Consider the following 17,011-nt stretch of genomic DNA (forward strand, 5'->3'; position numbering starts at 1 on the left):
ACGCTAGTCCCAAAGAGGAATTTTTGGTTTACTCTCCATGAATCTCCTACTATTATTATGGCCAATCTTTGCCCTAGCCCACAGGGGTCCCAAGGTACCAGGGCGTTTGGACGTCGAGGCAAAGATCGTCGGAGATTGCATCGCCCGCATTCCCGAATGTCATCATGTTCATCCCCCCTAAGAAACTGACGTTCAGATAACAATTTGATGATTAATCTCGTCAGCTCCCAAGCTCCCTTTGTTGTATAAAGCAAACAGCAAACCCTGTGGTGAGAATTCGAAACAACCACCCAGAAATTGGTCGCAATCATAGTTGAATACAGGTCCACTCCTCTCTACGAAATGTCGACCGAAGTGAAAGTCATATTTGGTGCGGCGGGCATTGCCATGTTCCCGGTTGAGGAAAGAAAGGAGATCTTGTCGGTCCTGGAGGATAACAATGTCAAGGAGATCGACACTGCCTATATATACGTGCGCTAGCAAACTCACGGTGAGTCAAGTTTCGTATTGTGCTAACAGTGAGATAGCCTGACAGCGAGGCAGCTCTCGCCGAGGTTGGCGCGCCAGCTAGGTTCACAATTGACACGAAAGCACCGGCTTTTGCTCCGGAGTCACTATCCAAATCATCTCTACTAGCTGGGGCCAAAAAGTCCTTGGACAGCCTTGGAGTTCAACAGGTGCGTGAATGAATTGGGCAGTATATGAGTTGCCGCTAAATCTCGGAATAACAGGTTGACACGTACTTCCTGCACGCACCTGATTACGACACGCCATTGGAGGAAACCCTGAGCGCAATCCAAGAGCTTTTCGAAGCCGGAACTTTTGTTCGCGTACGTACTGTGAAACATCGAGAGGCGTGGCCGAGTTATTAATATTCGTCATAGTTTGGACTCTCGAACTTCACTCCCAAACAGGTCCAGGAGATTTATGATTTGGCGACGGCTAAAGGCTACGTCCTGCCAACGGTCTTTCAAGGAAACTACAACGCTGTTGCACGCCATTACGAAACAGAGCTCTTTCCGCTATTGCGAAAGCTTGGCATCAAGTTTTACGCGTACTCGCCCATCGCCGGAGGTTTTTTGGTGAAGTCTGCTGAAGCAATAAAGGCAGGTATCAAGGGAGGTCGCTGGGACCCGGAGTCGTTTATAGGCCAGCTGTACCTCAAACTGTACAACAAGCCAAAGATGGTCGCTGCACTGGAAGACTGGGAATCCATTGCCGCAGAGGCCGGCGTGTCGAAGGCGGCTTTGGCCTATCGTTGGACATTCTTTAGCTCGATTCTGGATGCAAACTATGGTGATGCTGTCATCATCGGTGCTACAAAACTCGAGCAGTTGCAGGAAACATTAAAGGCAATCAAGGATGGCCCGCTTCCGAGCGACATAGTGGCCAAGATCAACAGTATCTGGGAGTCAATTAAAGACGAGGCGCCAGTGGACAACATCCATGGTTAGGCTATCGAGCCGGTGTGAAGTGCGCGCCGAACTCGGCCAGCGGGGAATTTTACAAAATTAGATTCCATCTGTCGGAATTTCTTGATGTTTCTACCGAAATTGTCATCTTGGTTGCTATTGAATTCAGATTGGTATAACTGATGGCGAGTGCAGAGGTATAGGTAATGCGGTCCTCCGCATTTCGTAGCCACGGCTTGGCAGCGCGGGGCCTTAGGGAACGAACAGAAGTTCCCTGTAACATCACGCCTGCTCAGTTATGCCATTACCCATCAACGGTGCAGCTGTCACGCGGCTCCGCTTGGGGTAAGCACGATAGCCTTAAGCATCCAACACGAGTACTTGGCAGTGGACAATTATGATACCCTAACCTGATTTCTCTCACCACGGTAATATGTAACGTTCACTGTGGTAGTCATAGTAGGCTTTACTGATTGGATCCAGCGTTAACGACAGTTTCAACAACAGCGGAGGTATATTATGTTTGTGGTACTTGCGTGTTGTCCCAACGTTAGTGCACCTGCAATTGAATGTAGGCCCGCTTAAAAATGCAAAGCCATCGCGAGAATGTGTGTGAGGTCTTGGCAGCGATTCTTCTTTTAAGAGTCGCCGGTTGCGCAGGACTTCCCACTTATAGTAGTAACAATCAGACGCGAACTTCAGGTAATATCTATTTGGGGTTCATTCTTCTTCGACTTTGTCCTCTCCATAAATATCGGAAGTACCTATGAAGTACCATCTCATTCTCGTCCTGTTGGTTACATCCGCAATATACGTTCCGTACGTCGCTTGCTCGCCCATACCACATGATTCGCCCATCTGCCTAATCAAGCTCAATAAGGACCCAGATGCGAGCTACAACGATCCCAACAGTTATTGGATGTTTACAAAAAATTATCCGTCGGCAGAAGGATGGTCTGGCGAGAGGAATGAACAGATTGGTCTAGTTTTCTACAAGGCCTCCGTCATCTTTCAAGCCCAGGCCGCTTCCGCAAAGAAGCTCGCTATCTTCGATTGGACCCAGGCCGACTTTGGCGGTGATCCGCACCCAGTGTATGCACATTTCTACAATAATGACGGCAAGGGCGATAAGACTGTCGCGTTTGCCACGTATGAGGGATTCGCGTATCATTTTATTGCCGGAAGAAATGAAAATCCTGGCTATCCATTCGTGTCTTTTCCCTATCCATTCCCGAATAATGATGGGGGCGGCGGCGTTACTTATTATACTATAGGAAGCCAATGCGTTTACGCTGAATACGCGTGGCCCTATTCTACTGCGAGTGCCCAGAGCATGGAGCTCGCGGGCATTATGGTGAACATGGATATAGGACCAAGATAACTGGTTGTGATAATATTCGCACCAGCTCTATGGTAGTTTGGAGAGTTTCCTTAGGAAGAGCCAATACTGTATTTTGCAAGACCAGAAAGAATAGTCCGTGGTTCATGGCCACGAAGGAGGAGAGGACAGCTCTGTACAGTGATGATAGCAGTTACAAGACGTGGTTCATGGAAATGGTTCACCTTGCAAATGACAGGCTGATATGGATGAACTTTGCACCTGGTCAAAGGCGGCACGTGGTAATCCTGTACGTATTAAAAATTTGTAAATACTAGACCTTGGTAATCAGCCACACATTACATAGGCGTGGATATACAGGTGAGCATTTCATGTGGGAGCTTGCCAACAAATTCCAAACTACGGCCATGAGTACCCAGCCATACTACAGGTAGGGTATCTAGTAATTAGGACGGAAGGGGTATCTGTCCACGGCCACAATGTGTTGATGCAATCTCAATTGCCGATTTTTTGTTGAATGCATTCATATAGAGTATTAACTAATAGGGTCTCTAAAATATATATTCAATTTACCACTCAAACGCCCTTGATGATTGGAACTTGTGCCTCACGAAGATGCAGGGGACCTGCGGTAATCACAGTTATATGCGTCGGAGTCGGACTGAACCAGGTAGAGAGTCATGAGACCATGATGTCCGAGGCCGGACCACTCCGACGCGCACAATTACCTCGACAGCAGTCAATTCCGTGACGACAACGAGCGATCCCCTACCGGCACTCGGCGCGCGGCCGACGCACTGCATTCAGGACTCCATTGTCGTAAATCTATCGGGTCAGATAATTGAGGATGGGATATCCCGCTTCGAGCACCTTACTTGGAAAGAGATCAGAGGTCTGACTTTTAGTTCACGCCGTGGAATTTGCTGAGCCCTATTGACTCTAAACACTTGCCAAGCCTCAACCAGACCATAGATGGTCTCACTCCGAATCAGAACTATAGTTTCAATAGGTTAGCAAATACCACATCATATCTGCTTGGGCACCAGGTCGGGTCAATGACTACCCGTGGCCTGGTGAACAATTAAATCGCTCGTGACTTGTTTACGACTACATCTGGGTTCGGCAATATCTACGCTGAGTAGGACGGGAAGTTTGCGCTATAATTGCAGCCATGGGGTATGGAGCTGATATACACCTTTTATATTTTGCTGTGTTTAGATCGGACGATACAAGCTGTGAGGATGCGGACACGGTGTTTTATGATCCAGACTAGTTGTTGATGGTGGGTGAGACCCGACCAAACCGGTGATCAGGATACTGACAAGTCGGGAGCAATGGGCAAGCACCGCCTCTTATAAGCAGCTACCGCTGCCAAAGACTGTTAGTCGAAAATGTCGCGTCACGTTTGCATTTTAAGCGGGCTTGCATTCCATCGCACGCGAATTTAACGTGGACAAAGTAGCGAGTTGCACAACGTAGATAATATACCTCTGCTGTTGTTGAAACTGTCGTTAATGTTGGATCCAGTCGAACTACGATCTAAGTACCAGAACGCCAGAAGTGAACGGTACAGTCGATTAATTAATTACGGCACAGATGAGGAGACATCAGGTTAGGGTATCATAACTGTCGACCATCCGAACTGGCGTCACACAACTTCATATCGTTCTCGTCAATAAGCCCTGACTTATTTTACTTGATTTGTTTTCTCGCCTCATTACTAATTTGCCCCAAATTTACTGCTGCTTGAATGGTCCGCCGCGTTGACCGCTGTAGAGGCAGCAAGAGGACTCGCCGGCGGAGGCAGATAAACGTATCTTTTAACCTGCGCGCGCCATCCACGGTCCGTAATTGTGTATCAACAAACGTAAAATTGGAACACGTTGATAAATCCTGTTTAAATTTAGCAACTAAGATGACATGGTGAAAAAACCGACCACAAACTTATGTCACGATAACTCAACTAGTAATGATCCTTCATAGTTCTCTTGTCGAAAATATAGCCATAAATTTAATCAGTTTAACTTAAGGGTCATAGAACTGCTCAACATAGCCTTGAACGGTAGCCTTGGTGCTCGACACAGCAGACTCCCAGTTGTATTCGGGCTCAGCGCACGACCCCAAGTCAATATCTATTTGCCGTCCGCCTACTATTCTCCACATTTCAGAATCCGGTTTTTTCCCTCCAGAAAAGTGATAAGCGGTCTTGTCATAATTCACAAAGGCCACATTCACATTTTCCCGCTGATTGTTGCGATATAGGTATAGCAATGCATTTTTCACTGATCCGTCTTTGAGAGCAAGTTTGACGGTCTTAAATTCACTAATCCCAAGGTCGTGCAAGTAGAAAAATGGCACAATGTTTTGGTTGTGCTTCTCTTCCAACCAGACAAACGTAAAATCAGATTGTTGCATGTGTCCCTTATACAAGCACAGTTCAGTCTTGCTGATATAGCGATCTGCTGCCGCACAATAGGCAAGGGCCAATAAGATCAAAGTAGCTCGAAATATGAATTCCATTCCTAGCTCTGTCATTAATAACTGTCCACATGTGGCTAGGTCACGTCACTCACGGTCACAAGGTCAAATTATTTTATTGAAATCCCGAAGACAAAGCTACCTTCGGTCCGGGGATAGTTCGTCATCCCTTTCACAAGCCACATATTATTTGGGACTGGGGAGCGCCTGTTATATAATATTTCGGATAATATGGCTGTGCCGCCCGTTTGGATGCAGCAGTCTTGGCCTTGGCCTTGTGCGACGTTCCATAGATTAGGGACGGCGCGGCACTTGTCAGACAAACATAAATATCACAAATCCTGCATAGCTCATGCCGGGGAAAGCCGATGCCGCGAGCCACAAACTCATCTAATTAACTTTGTAATCCCTGGCCCCGACGAATACTTAAAGAATATATCTATGAGCAACCGAGATTTATTCGTATTCACGTTACTATGAAATCCTAAACTATTCGTAAGTCGAATACGAATAATATGTTGAAATAACAACTCTATACTCTACATTAGATAGTGAACAAAGTATTCTGTGTACCCTGCTCGACAGTTTGCAATACGGTGACTACTTACGTCATAGAAATTTAGCTAGTCATACTGAGCGGAGCTTCACTAAGCGCGTGCGGAGTAGAATTGAGCCATGCCGATCTCAATTAAAGTTTGGCGTTTCCTTTTAACTTTACCGATTACCGTATCAGGGTTACCGCCTGTACACGTTGCTCGATGTGACTTTCATATCAACGCACGAGGTCTACTTTCGGAATATCGGGACACACAAATATCACTAGGGCTTAGAAGTCGCATCAAGTAAAAGAGGAACGGTGCTCAGGCAAGCCACCTCACGTCGATGTATGCGCTGTCGAGTTATTCCTAGAGTGTGACTCCGCCAGTACAGCTACTTTGTAATATAATTCTTAATGGTCACTCCATATCATAGGACAGATAGTAACACTAATCTACAATGTAATATGAGAGTTCTCAATTAAAAGTGCAAAGAATAAGCCACATGGCCGCCAAGGATTAGGTTTAGGTAAACCGTTTTAGGTTGGAGCAAGTTTCTCTGGCTCCTAAAGTTTAATGTTGCCGGGCCGGCCAAAACTGTTAAATTAGGAGATTACTGGGTAAATTAAAGTATATGAACGAGGCCAGTGAGCGCGTGTTCTTCGTCAGGCTAACTTGGCTACAGTGGGCGTCCGCTCGGCTAAATGAGCATAACTGGTATCGCGTTTTTACCTCACATGAAATGATCACTGCTACAGTCTGCTCTAAGCAGTATATAAGTCACAACGCAGAGATAGTTGAATAGTTGGCCCTGGACATAGCTATTCAGTATCTCTTGTGGTCTTTTGCTTGCGACCGCTCAAAACCGTGGCGCGTAGTAATGGGTTTTCTAGTTAGCGTCATATAAGAGCGATTATATATGCGACAAATCTGTTCTACTTTTTGAGTGGTGCCGTTGCACTCAGAAATGACCTGTAGACCGAAAGATCGATGGGTTCGAGCCCAAACGGGCGGACCAACATCGGGTGAGTGTCTGCACTAGCGTTAATGCAACCCTGAAGAAACGTTCTCAAGTAGAGAAGACGAACTCGAATGCACTACAAAGTGCGTTGTTGAACAGCACGTTTTGAGAAAAGCCAGACGGGTCAATGACATCTACCGCACTACTTCTTCGTGCCCTCTGCACCTTTGCGGCACCTCTTGCAGGAATTGAGGAGTCGCATTCGCAACTTCTTAGCAAGGTCATCTGCGTCGGGTGCTGGTGCGGCTTGTGGCAGTCAGTATTGTGCTCAGCACCGTACACAATGAAATGAGAGTGTAGTACTCACCAACTGGTCGAGAAGCTACTCTGCTTCCTCGATGGTTATATTGAGTTAGCCTCTGTTCATTGCGGATGTGGATGTTGACGTAAGTCTAGGCAACAGAGAGAAACATCCCGAGAACATCTCGTGTTCACGCTGTCAAGCTCAAACGTGATATTATGCGGTAGCGTTTTCCATAATCAAGAATATGCTAGTTATAAATATATATTTATATTAATAAAGCCACAAGCCAACCAGGAGAACAGAGTAACAAAGCAACAAGGAGAACAGAGCAACAAAAGCGAGGAGAAAGAAGCAAATGGCCGTGTGTCTCCGACACATGAGCATCCAACACTAAATTACAGAATTGTTCACAGTTGCCTTGTAATGAAATCGGCAAACCTCTCTCCCGCCAGCACAACTATTCCGGTCTCAAGCCGACTCAAGTAGCGACGGCTATTAAAAGGGATGTTGAAATCCTCGATTCCCAGAGCTTGCCAAGCATCATCCTGAAAAAATTCACTGACATGAAGGCCAAGTGTTGCCGTAATAAAATTGTGATGGGCCCTCCTGTCTTCAATAAGGGGCTAAATTAACATATCTGTGAGCAGCTAACTTCCACGCCATGATCCATGATGCTATTCGTCGACTCGCCAGACTTCAATGAATGCATCTGTCACTCCTCCAGCCCAAACGTGGTCGCGATAACTAATCTGAGGGAAGTACGAGCCATCCAAGGGCACAGAAGCATCCGCATGCAGATTCATAGCTTCTTTTTCTGCTGCGACGTCTCCGACATTCTCAAAGGGATATGTAGGATTTCGAAATCGCGGAGATTCATTAAGGCATATCAATACACACGCCTTCGCCTGACAGCCCTGGATCCACATGTCCTTGTTAGCGAGAAGCGAGTCATAGTTCTGACTGAACCCGACCTCAAATGCGACTGTCGCATGGCCGGCACCACGACCTCTATACATGAATAGTCCGTCTGCCTGTTTGATGCTATGCTCATAGCCGCCACCAGATCCCCGTACATCACTAGATCCAGCATCCACAATTCTGTCTATGCTTTCGGGGCTGTGATGAGAGAGATATTCCTCAATACTCTTCATGATTTGATACCTAAACTCAGACGCCGCTACTTCATGCAGGCTTTTTGCGATAGTCACCACAGTCACTGTCTCAGTGACACTGTTGTATGACAAGCGTGGGTAGCTACAATATTGAAATCATCAGCTAATATCTGCAAACAAACGCATCTCGTAGGCCAATACCTCTTGTCGTCTAGGGAGAGCTCAGACTTTATCTTAGACCAGCTTTCGTCTAACCTTAAAAACTGGGAATACGGCATCTGAATATTTAGCCTCTGCTCTGGTGGATTGCTCTTCAAAAGGTTGAGCGCCTTGTCAAAATCCGAAAGCGATTTCTCGTCTGGCACTGGAGACTTATTTGTTGACAGTGTAACTGACATCGCGCTCGATATATCCGCTTTCGATGCTGTGGATTCCGGCGAACACGCAAGCTTAAAATACTTACTCGAGTGTTCATCTGATAGATCACTCGCAGACGAAGGACTTTTGTTCACGGTTGTCTATCTGGGCGTATCGCTGTTGCGCGCGGTTGTCGATCTTGCACGCGACATAACCGTAGGAGATCGCGGACGTCCCAGAGAAAACTGCGTCCATTTTTCCGAAGCAGTTAACAATGTGAGAGCGAGATGTGAACACTTAGGTAAAGGAGAAATATCAAGTTGCCCCATTCCTGAGCGGACTGCTCTTATTTATGCTCGCGTTCTCTTAATAGTTACTAAGCCGAGTCTGTCGCAGCGTTAGTTTGGAACGAGAGGGTTAGGGTTCTAAGCCAGATATAGTGTACTGAGTAATTGCGATACTGGATATGGATATCTGGGTATTAACGATTTTGCCCCTGAAATCCGGGATGGTCGCGGGCGACACGTCCGCAAGCTGTTCTCTTCCCTAAACCTAAATTCCCAACGATACATTAAATACAGGAAGTGACTTGCGACCCTTTTGGCCCGAATAGCCAAAGCGACGGGAGCAATTGATAATTATTTTTGCTAGAAAAGAAATAATAGCGGCAATTAATTTTCTCGTACAGACCACCAGCCACTGTGGGGAGAGAAGAAGAATAGCGTTTCGGTCGTGATGACCAGCGCGACCAGCGCGAGCACGGAAGACGCTTGGTACGGTCGGATTGACTTAGACGCGAGCATAGTCAGGGGTTGGGCTGGGTTTGCGGTAATTACAGTGATTGGATTGCGGACGATCTTGTGTATGTATCGCGTACTACAGCAGTACTCGTGGAACAACTTATTTAAAATAGAATAATAAAACTCCGTAACTTAAGGGAATCCATCGAGCAAACACCACCTAAGCCTTTTTGGAACTAGCGCTGAGTACACATTTAGTACCCTAACCACACTTAGTGTTAGGTGAGCTTTTCTAGTATGCGAGACAAGATTCCCGTATAATTTGACAAAACCCTTGCCCCATGCTCGTTTTCCTGGTGGCCCCGTAGGCCTCGTTTTTGTTGGGGGAATTGGGTTCTATTGATTCTGAATTTAAATGCTTCACCCAACATAGCGCTAGAGGTGGATACGATTTGCGATTAATCGTGCTGTTGCGAATGCGAATATTCGCAGATATCCGCTATATTCGTTATTCGTATTCGCAATTCAAAACAGTGCGAATAATATTCGCTAATTTTATCGCAGGCTTAAAGTATGCGAATAATTATTCGCAGAATAAGCTGCGAATACGAATAATTATTCGTTATTCGCAAGCTATCACGTGACATGCTTAAAGAAGCTAGGAAGTTGACTAATTAGTCAATAAGTATATACAGTAGCGTCCAACTGGGTCAGGGTTAGGGTCAGGTTGCTTAACAGCTAGTAAAATCAGGGTATACAGTATTTTATAGATAGCAGACTAGCAGACTAATTTGTTTCCCGTCAACGCGCAACTGAACGGGACATCCGATATAAAAGTAACCACTCAATAATTTGCGAATTGCGAATATTGCGAATATTCGCAAAGTTTCAAGAAAAGGCAAAGACATGAGCCTCAAAAACAAACGACGAAAATAACAAGGCGAAGGACACGAAGAAAATAAACAAAAACCAAAATTACGTAGTCGTCCGACTCAATTAACCTCTAGAGGGTTCAGGGTTCACCCTGAAACCCTTCGTTACTAGTCAGACGAGCTCATATCAACAGCACTATCAGCAAAAGCCACAGTGCCATCTTTACTTAACCAATGTTTGAGACACTCAATTGCCTCAATGGCATCGATCCCTAGTCGAGACTGCACGTTAAACCTCTATTCCTGACGAGATCTACAAAAACTGTCCAACAGAATAAACGTTCCTCGAGTAGATGGTTTCTGTTGTGACACCAAACGGTGACACAGAACGAGTCGTATACACCTGTTTATATGATCCGCAGACACTTTACGCATTGACTGAAAAATTACACACGAAGCAGGCACGAGAGCACTCCAGACAACAGCTACTCAATCTTCGACTCTTTCTCCGCCTCTGGCCCCGCCGCAGTCTTCTCCTCGACAACAATTCCAGTCTGCCCCCATTCCACCTCGAGCTGCCGCGTGGGACCTTTGAACCAGCGATGCGCCCAGACGATCCACGATCCCAGCGTGCCGACGGCCACGATGCCGACGGCGACGGGTGTGTAATTCAGCGTTTGCGAAGTCACTGGGTTGGCCTCCGGGAGGCAGAACACAACGGTGATGAAGAGGACCTATAGATATAACATGAGTCCTGTCCGAAAAACGATATTTTTAAAAGGGGCTACATACCCAACAACAAGCAATGACACTCACCGGCCGAGAGAACAGGCCCAGATCAAACGGGCCCTTGACTAAATTCTTCGGCCAGATCACCGCAATCAGGATCGGGAGTGCGTAACTAATGTACAGACCGATGGTGGCGATACTCGTCGCCGCGGAGAACGCAACCGCGCTGCCCAGCGAGGGTAGACTGAGACAGAATGACAGAAACGCGGCCAGCCAAACGGTGCGCACGGGACTGCTGAACCGCTTGTCGACGTGATCGAAGAAGCGCGGCAGAGCGCCATCGCGCGAGAAGGCGAACATCATCCGGCTATTGCTGGTCAAGCTGAAGAGTCCGCAGTGCCACACGCAGATGATGATGAGGGCGATCAGGACGAGGGCTCCGTCGGGGCCGAAGACGTCCACGAGGATCTTGAAGACGGGCTCTCCGTAGTTAGTGGTCGGGTCGACGGTGTCGTTGAAATTCTGGATCGAGAAAAGCAGGCAGAGCATAAGGAAAAAGCCGAAGACGGCGGAGACGCCGACGGACATGAGAATGCCCATGGGCGCGTTCCAGGATGCGCGGTGGGTTTCTTCGGAGAGATGCGCGGATGCGTCGAAGCCTTTTTCTTTGTCAGTTTCTGCTGGATTGACAGCACAAGGAGAGAGAAGAGGGGGGGGGGGCATACCCGTGATGGTGTATTGACCCAGCAAGATACCACAGATAGCCACATACGCCGGAGAAGCGCGAACGGACCAGCCAGGGTCACCAGTTCCCTAGGTACATCGTTAGCTCACGACATATACTGAGAGTTCGATGATGCGCACATCGTAGAAATGCTGAAAGACTTCCGATGCAGTAAGATGGGTGGGAGCTTTCGCAACGACGGCAATTGCAAGACTCCCCACGCCGAGACTGTGCAGGACGATTGATGTATTGTTCAGGTGCTTCAACACCTGAACCCCAAAGGTATTGACAAGGCCATGGCTGACCAAAATTGCAGCATAGATCCCCAGAACTTTGCCGGGGGTGGCGAGGAAGTCACTGTTCTTGATCGTCACCGCGGTGGCAATCAAGCCGGCGCAACCGAAACTGATTCCGGTCGTGACCGCAAACTGCGTTTGAGGGAATATGAGCATAGTCAACCGCCACGGGGAGATCAGAGGGCATTTACCTGTCCGACGAAGTTGAACCATCCAGTCAACCATGACAAAAACGGGGCATGCTTCTTGGGAGCGAGCATGGCGGCCCAGAAGTATGGACCACCGCTCGTCGGGATCGCCGAGACGATTTCGGCCATACTGAGCCCGACAAAAAATGTCATGAAAGATACTGTATATGGTCAGAATCCAGTACCATCGGGAAGTCACATACCGAGGCGTCACTCAAACGCTCGCCAACAGTGGTGGTTGGGATACATACCGACAATCCATCCGACAGTCATACTCCCTATTTCGGATCTTAATATTCAACACAGCAACGTTGATGAAGGAGAAACTACTGACCAGGCCCACCGGTATTCAGCCCATAACTTTAAATCCACGTCAGACGTTTACCCAAACAATGACAGATGTCTTACCTAAACAGCGTTGTGATACCAGTAATCACACTCTACCATCCATCACATTAGCCTTTCCATTCCAAAGTTCTTGTCGGCTGGACAACTAAACTCACGATGATGGAAAACGAGACCCCAAAATTGTGCATGAGGGTCCAGTCCCGTCTCAGCTCCTGCTTGTACCCCAACTCCGCCAAGCGAGTCTCATCCTGCATGTCGATCTGTTTTGGTTCGGCTGCCATTGTGGGCGCTTTGGTCGAGACTCTGGACAAATCAGTTGGGAGTTCGAAAGTCTTTTAGTAGCTTCTCTTCAACTGCAGTGGCACGTGACGCGGCATCAAAAGCCATGCGGGAGCTGATCTATTTCTGTAAAACGCTCTTCCTAAATAGTTATATCCAAGGAGAAAAGAAAAAAGTACTTATCAGTGGAGAAGCTAGACTATACCCTATCGGCAAAACAAAAACTTGCGGTTCACACACGCCGTCAGCATCGGAGCCGAGAAGGAAGTTTTACCCTAGTTGGGGTAAAAAGTCCAAAATACCGCTGGGCGACCTTACCCGCCATATCGGGTGAGCTGCCTGTGCACCAAATATTGTGAGATTTGTTATTAATAATATTATTTCGCATAAATTTACCCTGTGAAAATGGTTTCTGAACCTCTCTAATGTACACAAAAGTTGACATTTGAGTCAGCGCGAAGCTACATTTGTAGATCTATTATTTACTCTCCAACTCCAAGTTCCCGTCTATTCCTCCAAAGGCTCTCTGCAAGAATATGCTTTGTGGCCATATTGCTTATGACATCGGCCACGAGTCACAATTTTTCTCGAGAACCCAATGTCTTCGGTCCGGATTCTCCTCTGGCGCGGACCCCCAGCTGGACGTTCGTGTGTTGGGTGGACCAGCTTTAGGCAAATCATCGTCGGCCTTACTGTCAACTGGGGAGATTCCAGTTGATGGAAAGAGATGCGGATGATTACTGTCCTTTTATTTTTAGAGTCCAAACCCCTTATATATAACAAAAATCCTTATCTATCCTCCACTGATAACGAAGAAGCTTATTACCCTCCACTGATAACGAAGAAGCTGGAACGTTGCCTCACTTAGGGCAAAATAAAAATATACATGTTACTTAGATAATACTTACGCCCACCGTGGACATTGCAAGGATCCATTGCGTATATGTCTTTTCGAAAGTGTCAATTTCGAGATAGTCATCTACAAAGTCCACATAGATTATCCGAGTTGATTTTGGTACACGGGACACAAGTGTCACGGTCCCGACCAGACACTAGGGGTTAGGGCTAACTTGCATATGAAATGATATGCAGTACGAAATATGATATAAGTTATGATAATTGTCCCGCCTACGTAAGTGGAGCAACCGGAATCCACAACTGCTCGCATTCCCGTACAGAGTATTCCAGCAAACATTCAAGAAGCGAATCATAAGATTATGAGATTGAAGCTAGGAGCTACTTTAATCCGCTGAGAGGAAACTTTAGCAGGAATCCTCCGAGGTCCCAGTATTCATCATTCTGCATTTTTGCCTTCGGCCTTATCCTTATCCTAGTAAGCAAGTAAGATGTATCCCATACTCCGTATCTAGGGAAACAGATTGGCTTGTTCCTCCGGATTGAGATAGATGCTTAACATAAATTCCGTTCCTTGCCTATGCATCTCCTCAAGCACTGAATCTCCTTGCGGATTCCCGTCGATGACCAGTTTGGCCAACCCAGCGAATGCTGTAGCGTACCACAGTGGCTGGCTACTAGAACCATCAAGGCCCTGAACGCAATTTCGGCTCCAGGCGCATGTCGCCACCAGTCAAAATTGTCTTGATTTACTTAAATATATTTGGTTTAGCTACGTTTCACTTCGTCTCGTTTCATTTCCTTGCACTATAAAGATGTCAATCACAGAAAGGCTATCAGGTACCTTAATTTAGTGACCAAAATCGCACTGTCTGGTCACTATCCACCGATACGAGCTGTCTTGCACTTCGCAAGTAATACAACAAATGTGGGTTGGCCATCTTTGTCATATCACCTCTCTTTGCATCAGATCTCCATTTTTGATTCTGCACAGTATCATAAACATTGACACCGCCCTCCGATCCTTTAAAGGCCAACATCTTCCCTTCACAGTCAAGCCACTGCACGGCACCGGTCTCCAAAAACGACCTAAACCGTCCTACTCCTTCACTACTGCGTAACTGCCACTTTTGTTCCTGTATTCCTGTATATGGATTCCAAAAGTAGACAATGCCCGACCCACCAGCTACCAAACTTTGCCCGTCGGGACTCCATGCCAGCGACCTTATAAAGCCTAACGGAATCTCTATCTTAGAGATTAAACTCCCATCAACCACGCTATAAATGTGCATAATTATCGACCCGTTAACGAAAGCAATGGCTTTCGAGTCAGGTGAAAATGCAGCCGTCATGAGCTGAGCACCGCTCGGCCCTATATCAAACTTCAGTTGTCCAGTCGAAGCGTCCCACAATTTAAGGGTCTCATCCCAGCTCGCAGATGCCAAAGTGGTGCTATCAGGGCTAATGCCGAGCCACATAATTCTATCCGTGTGCCCTTCCAACGCGAGTCTTTCTTCTCTCTTCTCCATGTCCCAAACCACTATCTTGGGCGCCATGGCTGCACCAGGCGATGGAGCACGATGTTCCGTAATGTATATAAGCGATCTGCCGTCATCGATGAATGGGCAAGACCTCTCGCCCGCCAAGTCTCCATAAAGTACAGTGCTATCTCTGATAGCATGACGAGCATCGGCTCTCCACACGATCTCCTTCACTCCTTCCAAGAGTTTGTCCGACTCGGCCTCGTCTCTCATCCACCCATATCCCCTGACAAGCTCCTGCATCGCTGCTTCCGTCACCTTTGTTGCGAGGTCCTCAATATCCAGAGGCTCCTCTACCTCATGCCTATTCTTCCCTTGCTCATCGAGCATCCAGATAATAATCATACCATCCCGCCCGTTATCTGAAACTGAGGATGAAACGAGGACATATCCGCCTCCATCGGGGCTAACCGGACAAAACCTAACACTGCGGACTTTCTGCGTGTGGCCTCTCAGCACCTGCTTCAGGTCCAGTGTGTCTACCCCGAAGACACGGACTTCTTTGCCGGTCGCCACAGCTAGGAGTGCCTCGTCGATGCTGAAACTAGCCGCAGACACACTTTCGTTAACCTCGAGCTTTCGAGCTTCGTCCCCCCAGACGACAGGTTGGCCGGATCTCCATGAGGCGGGAATTCCCTCGCGTTCGAAGTCGAACTCGAGCTCATAAGTCCAGTCTGCTAGAAAGTCTCTCGGGTAATGATGAATCGGAATCTCCATCATAACAGCGAAATTCAAGTCGTTGCGTGCGATAGAGACATCTGAGGAAATGGAGACTATATAGAGATTTGGGTATCAAATAAGTTGCTGCGCGTGCCGCGTCATCGACATACTGGTGACAAAGTTTCGCCATTAAACCCTATCGGTGAGATGCCAAGTTTTTGAGTTTGACTACCAGATTTAAGTTTTCGGCGCGGTGCACGCGCCATCCACATACGATTTTATATAACTATAAAATACAATGCATCAAAAAATAAACGAAGTGTGTGTTGGCGATAAGGGCCGGCGCCGACGACACATTGAATCTGGTTGAGGAACGGGAAGAGCGGTGATGTGCTAAATTTATTCTTTTTGGCACGACAAGGGAAATCGGACCAATAAAAGTGCTGTTTACGTAATGCCCAGATCTGTTCATCGCTCCAGCTAGATGGGCGAAACCTAGGGGTGTAAACGAATAAAATTTTGCCTTTTTCGTATTCGTTATTCGTATTCGACGCTCCGTTATTCGTATTTGTAGAATTTCCATTATTCGCAACGAATAAGTATGGAAGCGTCGAATACGAATTACAAATATTATTAATAATACGCCAAGACGCTAGCACAATAGTCAAACTTTAATTCAGCCAATCATGACGTCCTCGCTATGCCATAAGGTTCGCTTAGTAGTCGCGCTGACCATTGTCACATGAAGTTCATGCAACTCTGTGGCAATGGATCGCATGGATATTTTAGTCGCTCGTTTGTCGCTTTGTTTGTGTTTTCTAGTTTTCCTTTCGCAACGTGTATTATTTTGTTGTTGTTGCTTAATATATTGTTCCCAATATAGATTGTCTGACATGATAATACACGTAACTCACCCCCACAGCCCAGTATGTCTGGCTTACCAGAGGAGGTAGATAGCCCGAGTCCTTTCGAGCTTCACTACACGAGATCGGGACGCATCATTTAACTTCACTAGGGAGCATGTCGCACAGCAAGATCTTGTCATGAAGCTCTGACTTCTGAGTCGCATCATCGCAGCGTCATCGAGAGCCGCACCGGCCTCTCAGATATCCAAGGGGAAAAAGTATCGGCGTCCCGCCCGATCAAGTTCTAGTTCAAGTCTTGCTGTCTTCGTGCTCTTCCGTCGTAACATTATCCGATTTCTTCTCTAACCGTGAAGTCGGGTGAACCTTGCCTTGAAGAACATATGTCCACTCCGTCGTCGATGGATATACTTTCGT

At 47.0% G+C, this 17,011-nt stretch overlaps 5 protein-coding genes across 5 annotated transcripts; 2 read left to right on the forward strand and 3 right to left on the reverse strand.

Annotated features, from left to right (window-relative positions):
• Nucleotides 1-342: 342 nt before the first annotated feature.
• Nucleotides 343-1,454, forward strand: POJ06DRAFT_283117 (NADP-dependent oxidoreductase domain-containing protein; the record flags this gene model as incomplete). The annotated part of the gene is made up of 4 exons (XM_056190087.1): nt 343-471; nt 528-677; nt 732-830; nt 885-1,454. 4 exons carry the CDS (start codon nt 343-345, stop codon nt 1,452-1,454), a joined length of 948 nt encoding a protein of 315 aa, XP_056041172.1.
• Nucleotides 1,455-1,996: 542 nt separating this feature from the next.
• On the forward strand, nt 1,997-3,237 carry POJ06DRAFT_20248 (uncharacterized protein). Its single transcript, XM_056185275.1, has one exon. It carries the CDS (start codon nt 2,179-2,181, stop codon nt 2,791-2,793), a length of 615 nt encoding a protein of 204 aa, XP_056041173.1. The 5' UTR covers nt 1,997-2,178; the 3' UTR covers nt 2,794-3,237.
• Nucleotides 3,238-4,623: 1,386 nt separating this feature from the next.
• Nucleotides 4,624-5,513, reverse strand: POJ06DRAFT_20256 (uncharacterized protein). The gene is made up of 2 exons (XM_056185279.1): nt 5,325-5,513; nt 4,624-5,273 (listed from the first exon to the last, which is right to left on the reverse strand). The coding sequence occupies exon 2, from the start codon at nt 5,269-5,271 to the stop codon at nt 4,777-4,779; it is 495 nt and encodes a 164-aa protein (XP_056041174.1). The 5' UTR covers nt 5,272-5,273; nt 5,325-5,513; the 3' UTR covers nt 4,624-4,776.
• A 1,924-nt stretch (nt 5,514-7,437) lies between these two features.
• POJ06DRAFT_259845 (uncharacterized protein) lies at nt 7,438-8,790 on the reverse strand (the record flags this gene model as incomplete). The annotated part of the gene is made up of 3 exons (XM_056188424.1): nt 8,344-8,790; nt 7,717-8,284; nt 7,438-7,653 (listed from the first exon to the last, which is right to left on the reverse strand). Exons 1-3 carry the CDS (start codon nt 8,538-8,540, stop codon nt 7,438-7,440), a joined length of 981 nt encoding a protein of 326 aa, XP_056041175.1. The 5' UTR covers nt 8,541-8,790.
• A 1,806-nt stretch (nt 8,791-10,596) lies between these two features.
• On the reverse strand, nt 10,597-12,677 carry POJ06DRAFT_201771 (amino acid/polyamine transporter I; the record flags this gene model as incomplete). Its single annotated transcript, XM_056185254.1, has 9 exons — nt 10,597-10,845; nt 10,904-11,499; nt 11,566-11,653; nt 11,705-11,992; nt 12,052-12,209; nt 12,300-12,326; nt 12,383-12,408; nt 12,457-12,488; nt 12,552-12,677. 9 exons carry the CDS (start codon nt 12,675-12,677, stop codon nt 10,597-10,599), a joined length of 1,590 nt encoding a protein of 529 aa, XP_056041176.1.
• Nucleotides 12,678-17,011: the final 4,334 nt, after the last annotated feature.

The sequence above is a fragment of the Lipomyces tetrasporus genome, assembly GCF_029532465.1.
Source record: "Lipomyces tetrasporus strain NRRL Y-64009 chromosome Unknown POJ06scaffold_10, whole genome shotgun sequence".
Lineage (NCBI taxonomy): Eukaryota > Fungi > Ascomycota > Lipomycetes > Lipomycetales > Lipomycetaceae > Lipomyces > Lipomyces tetrasporus.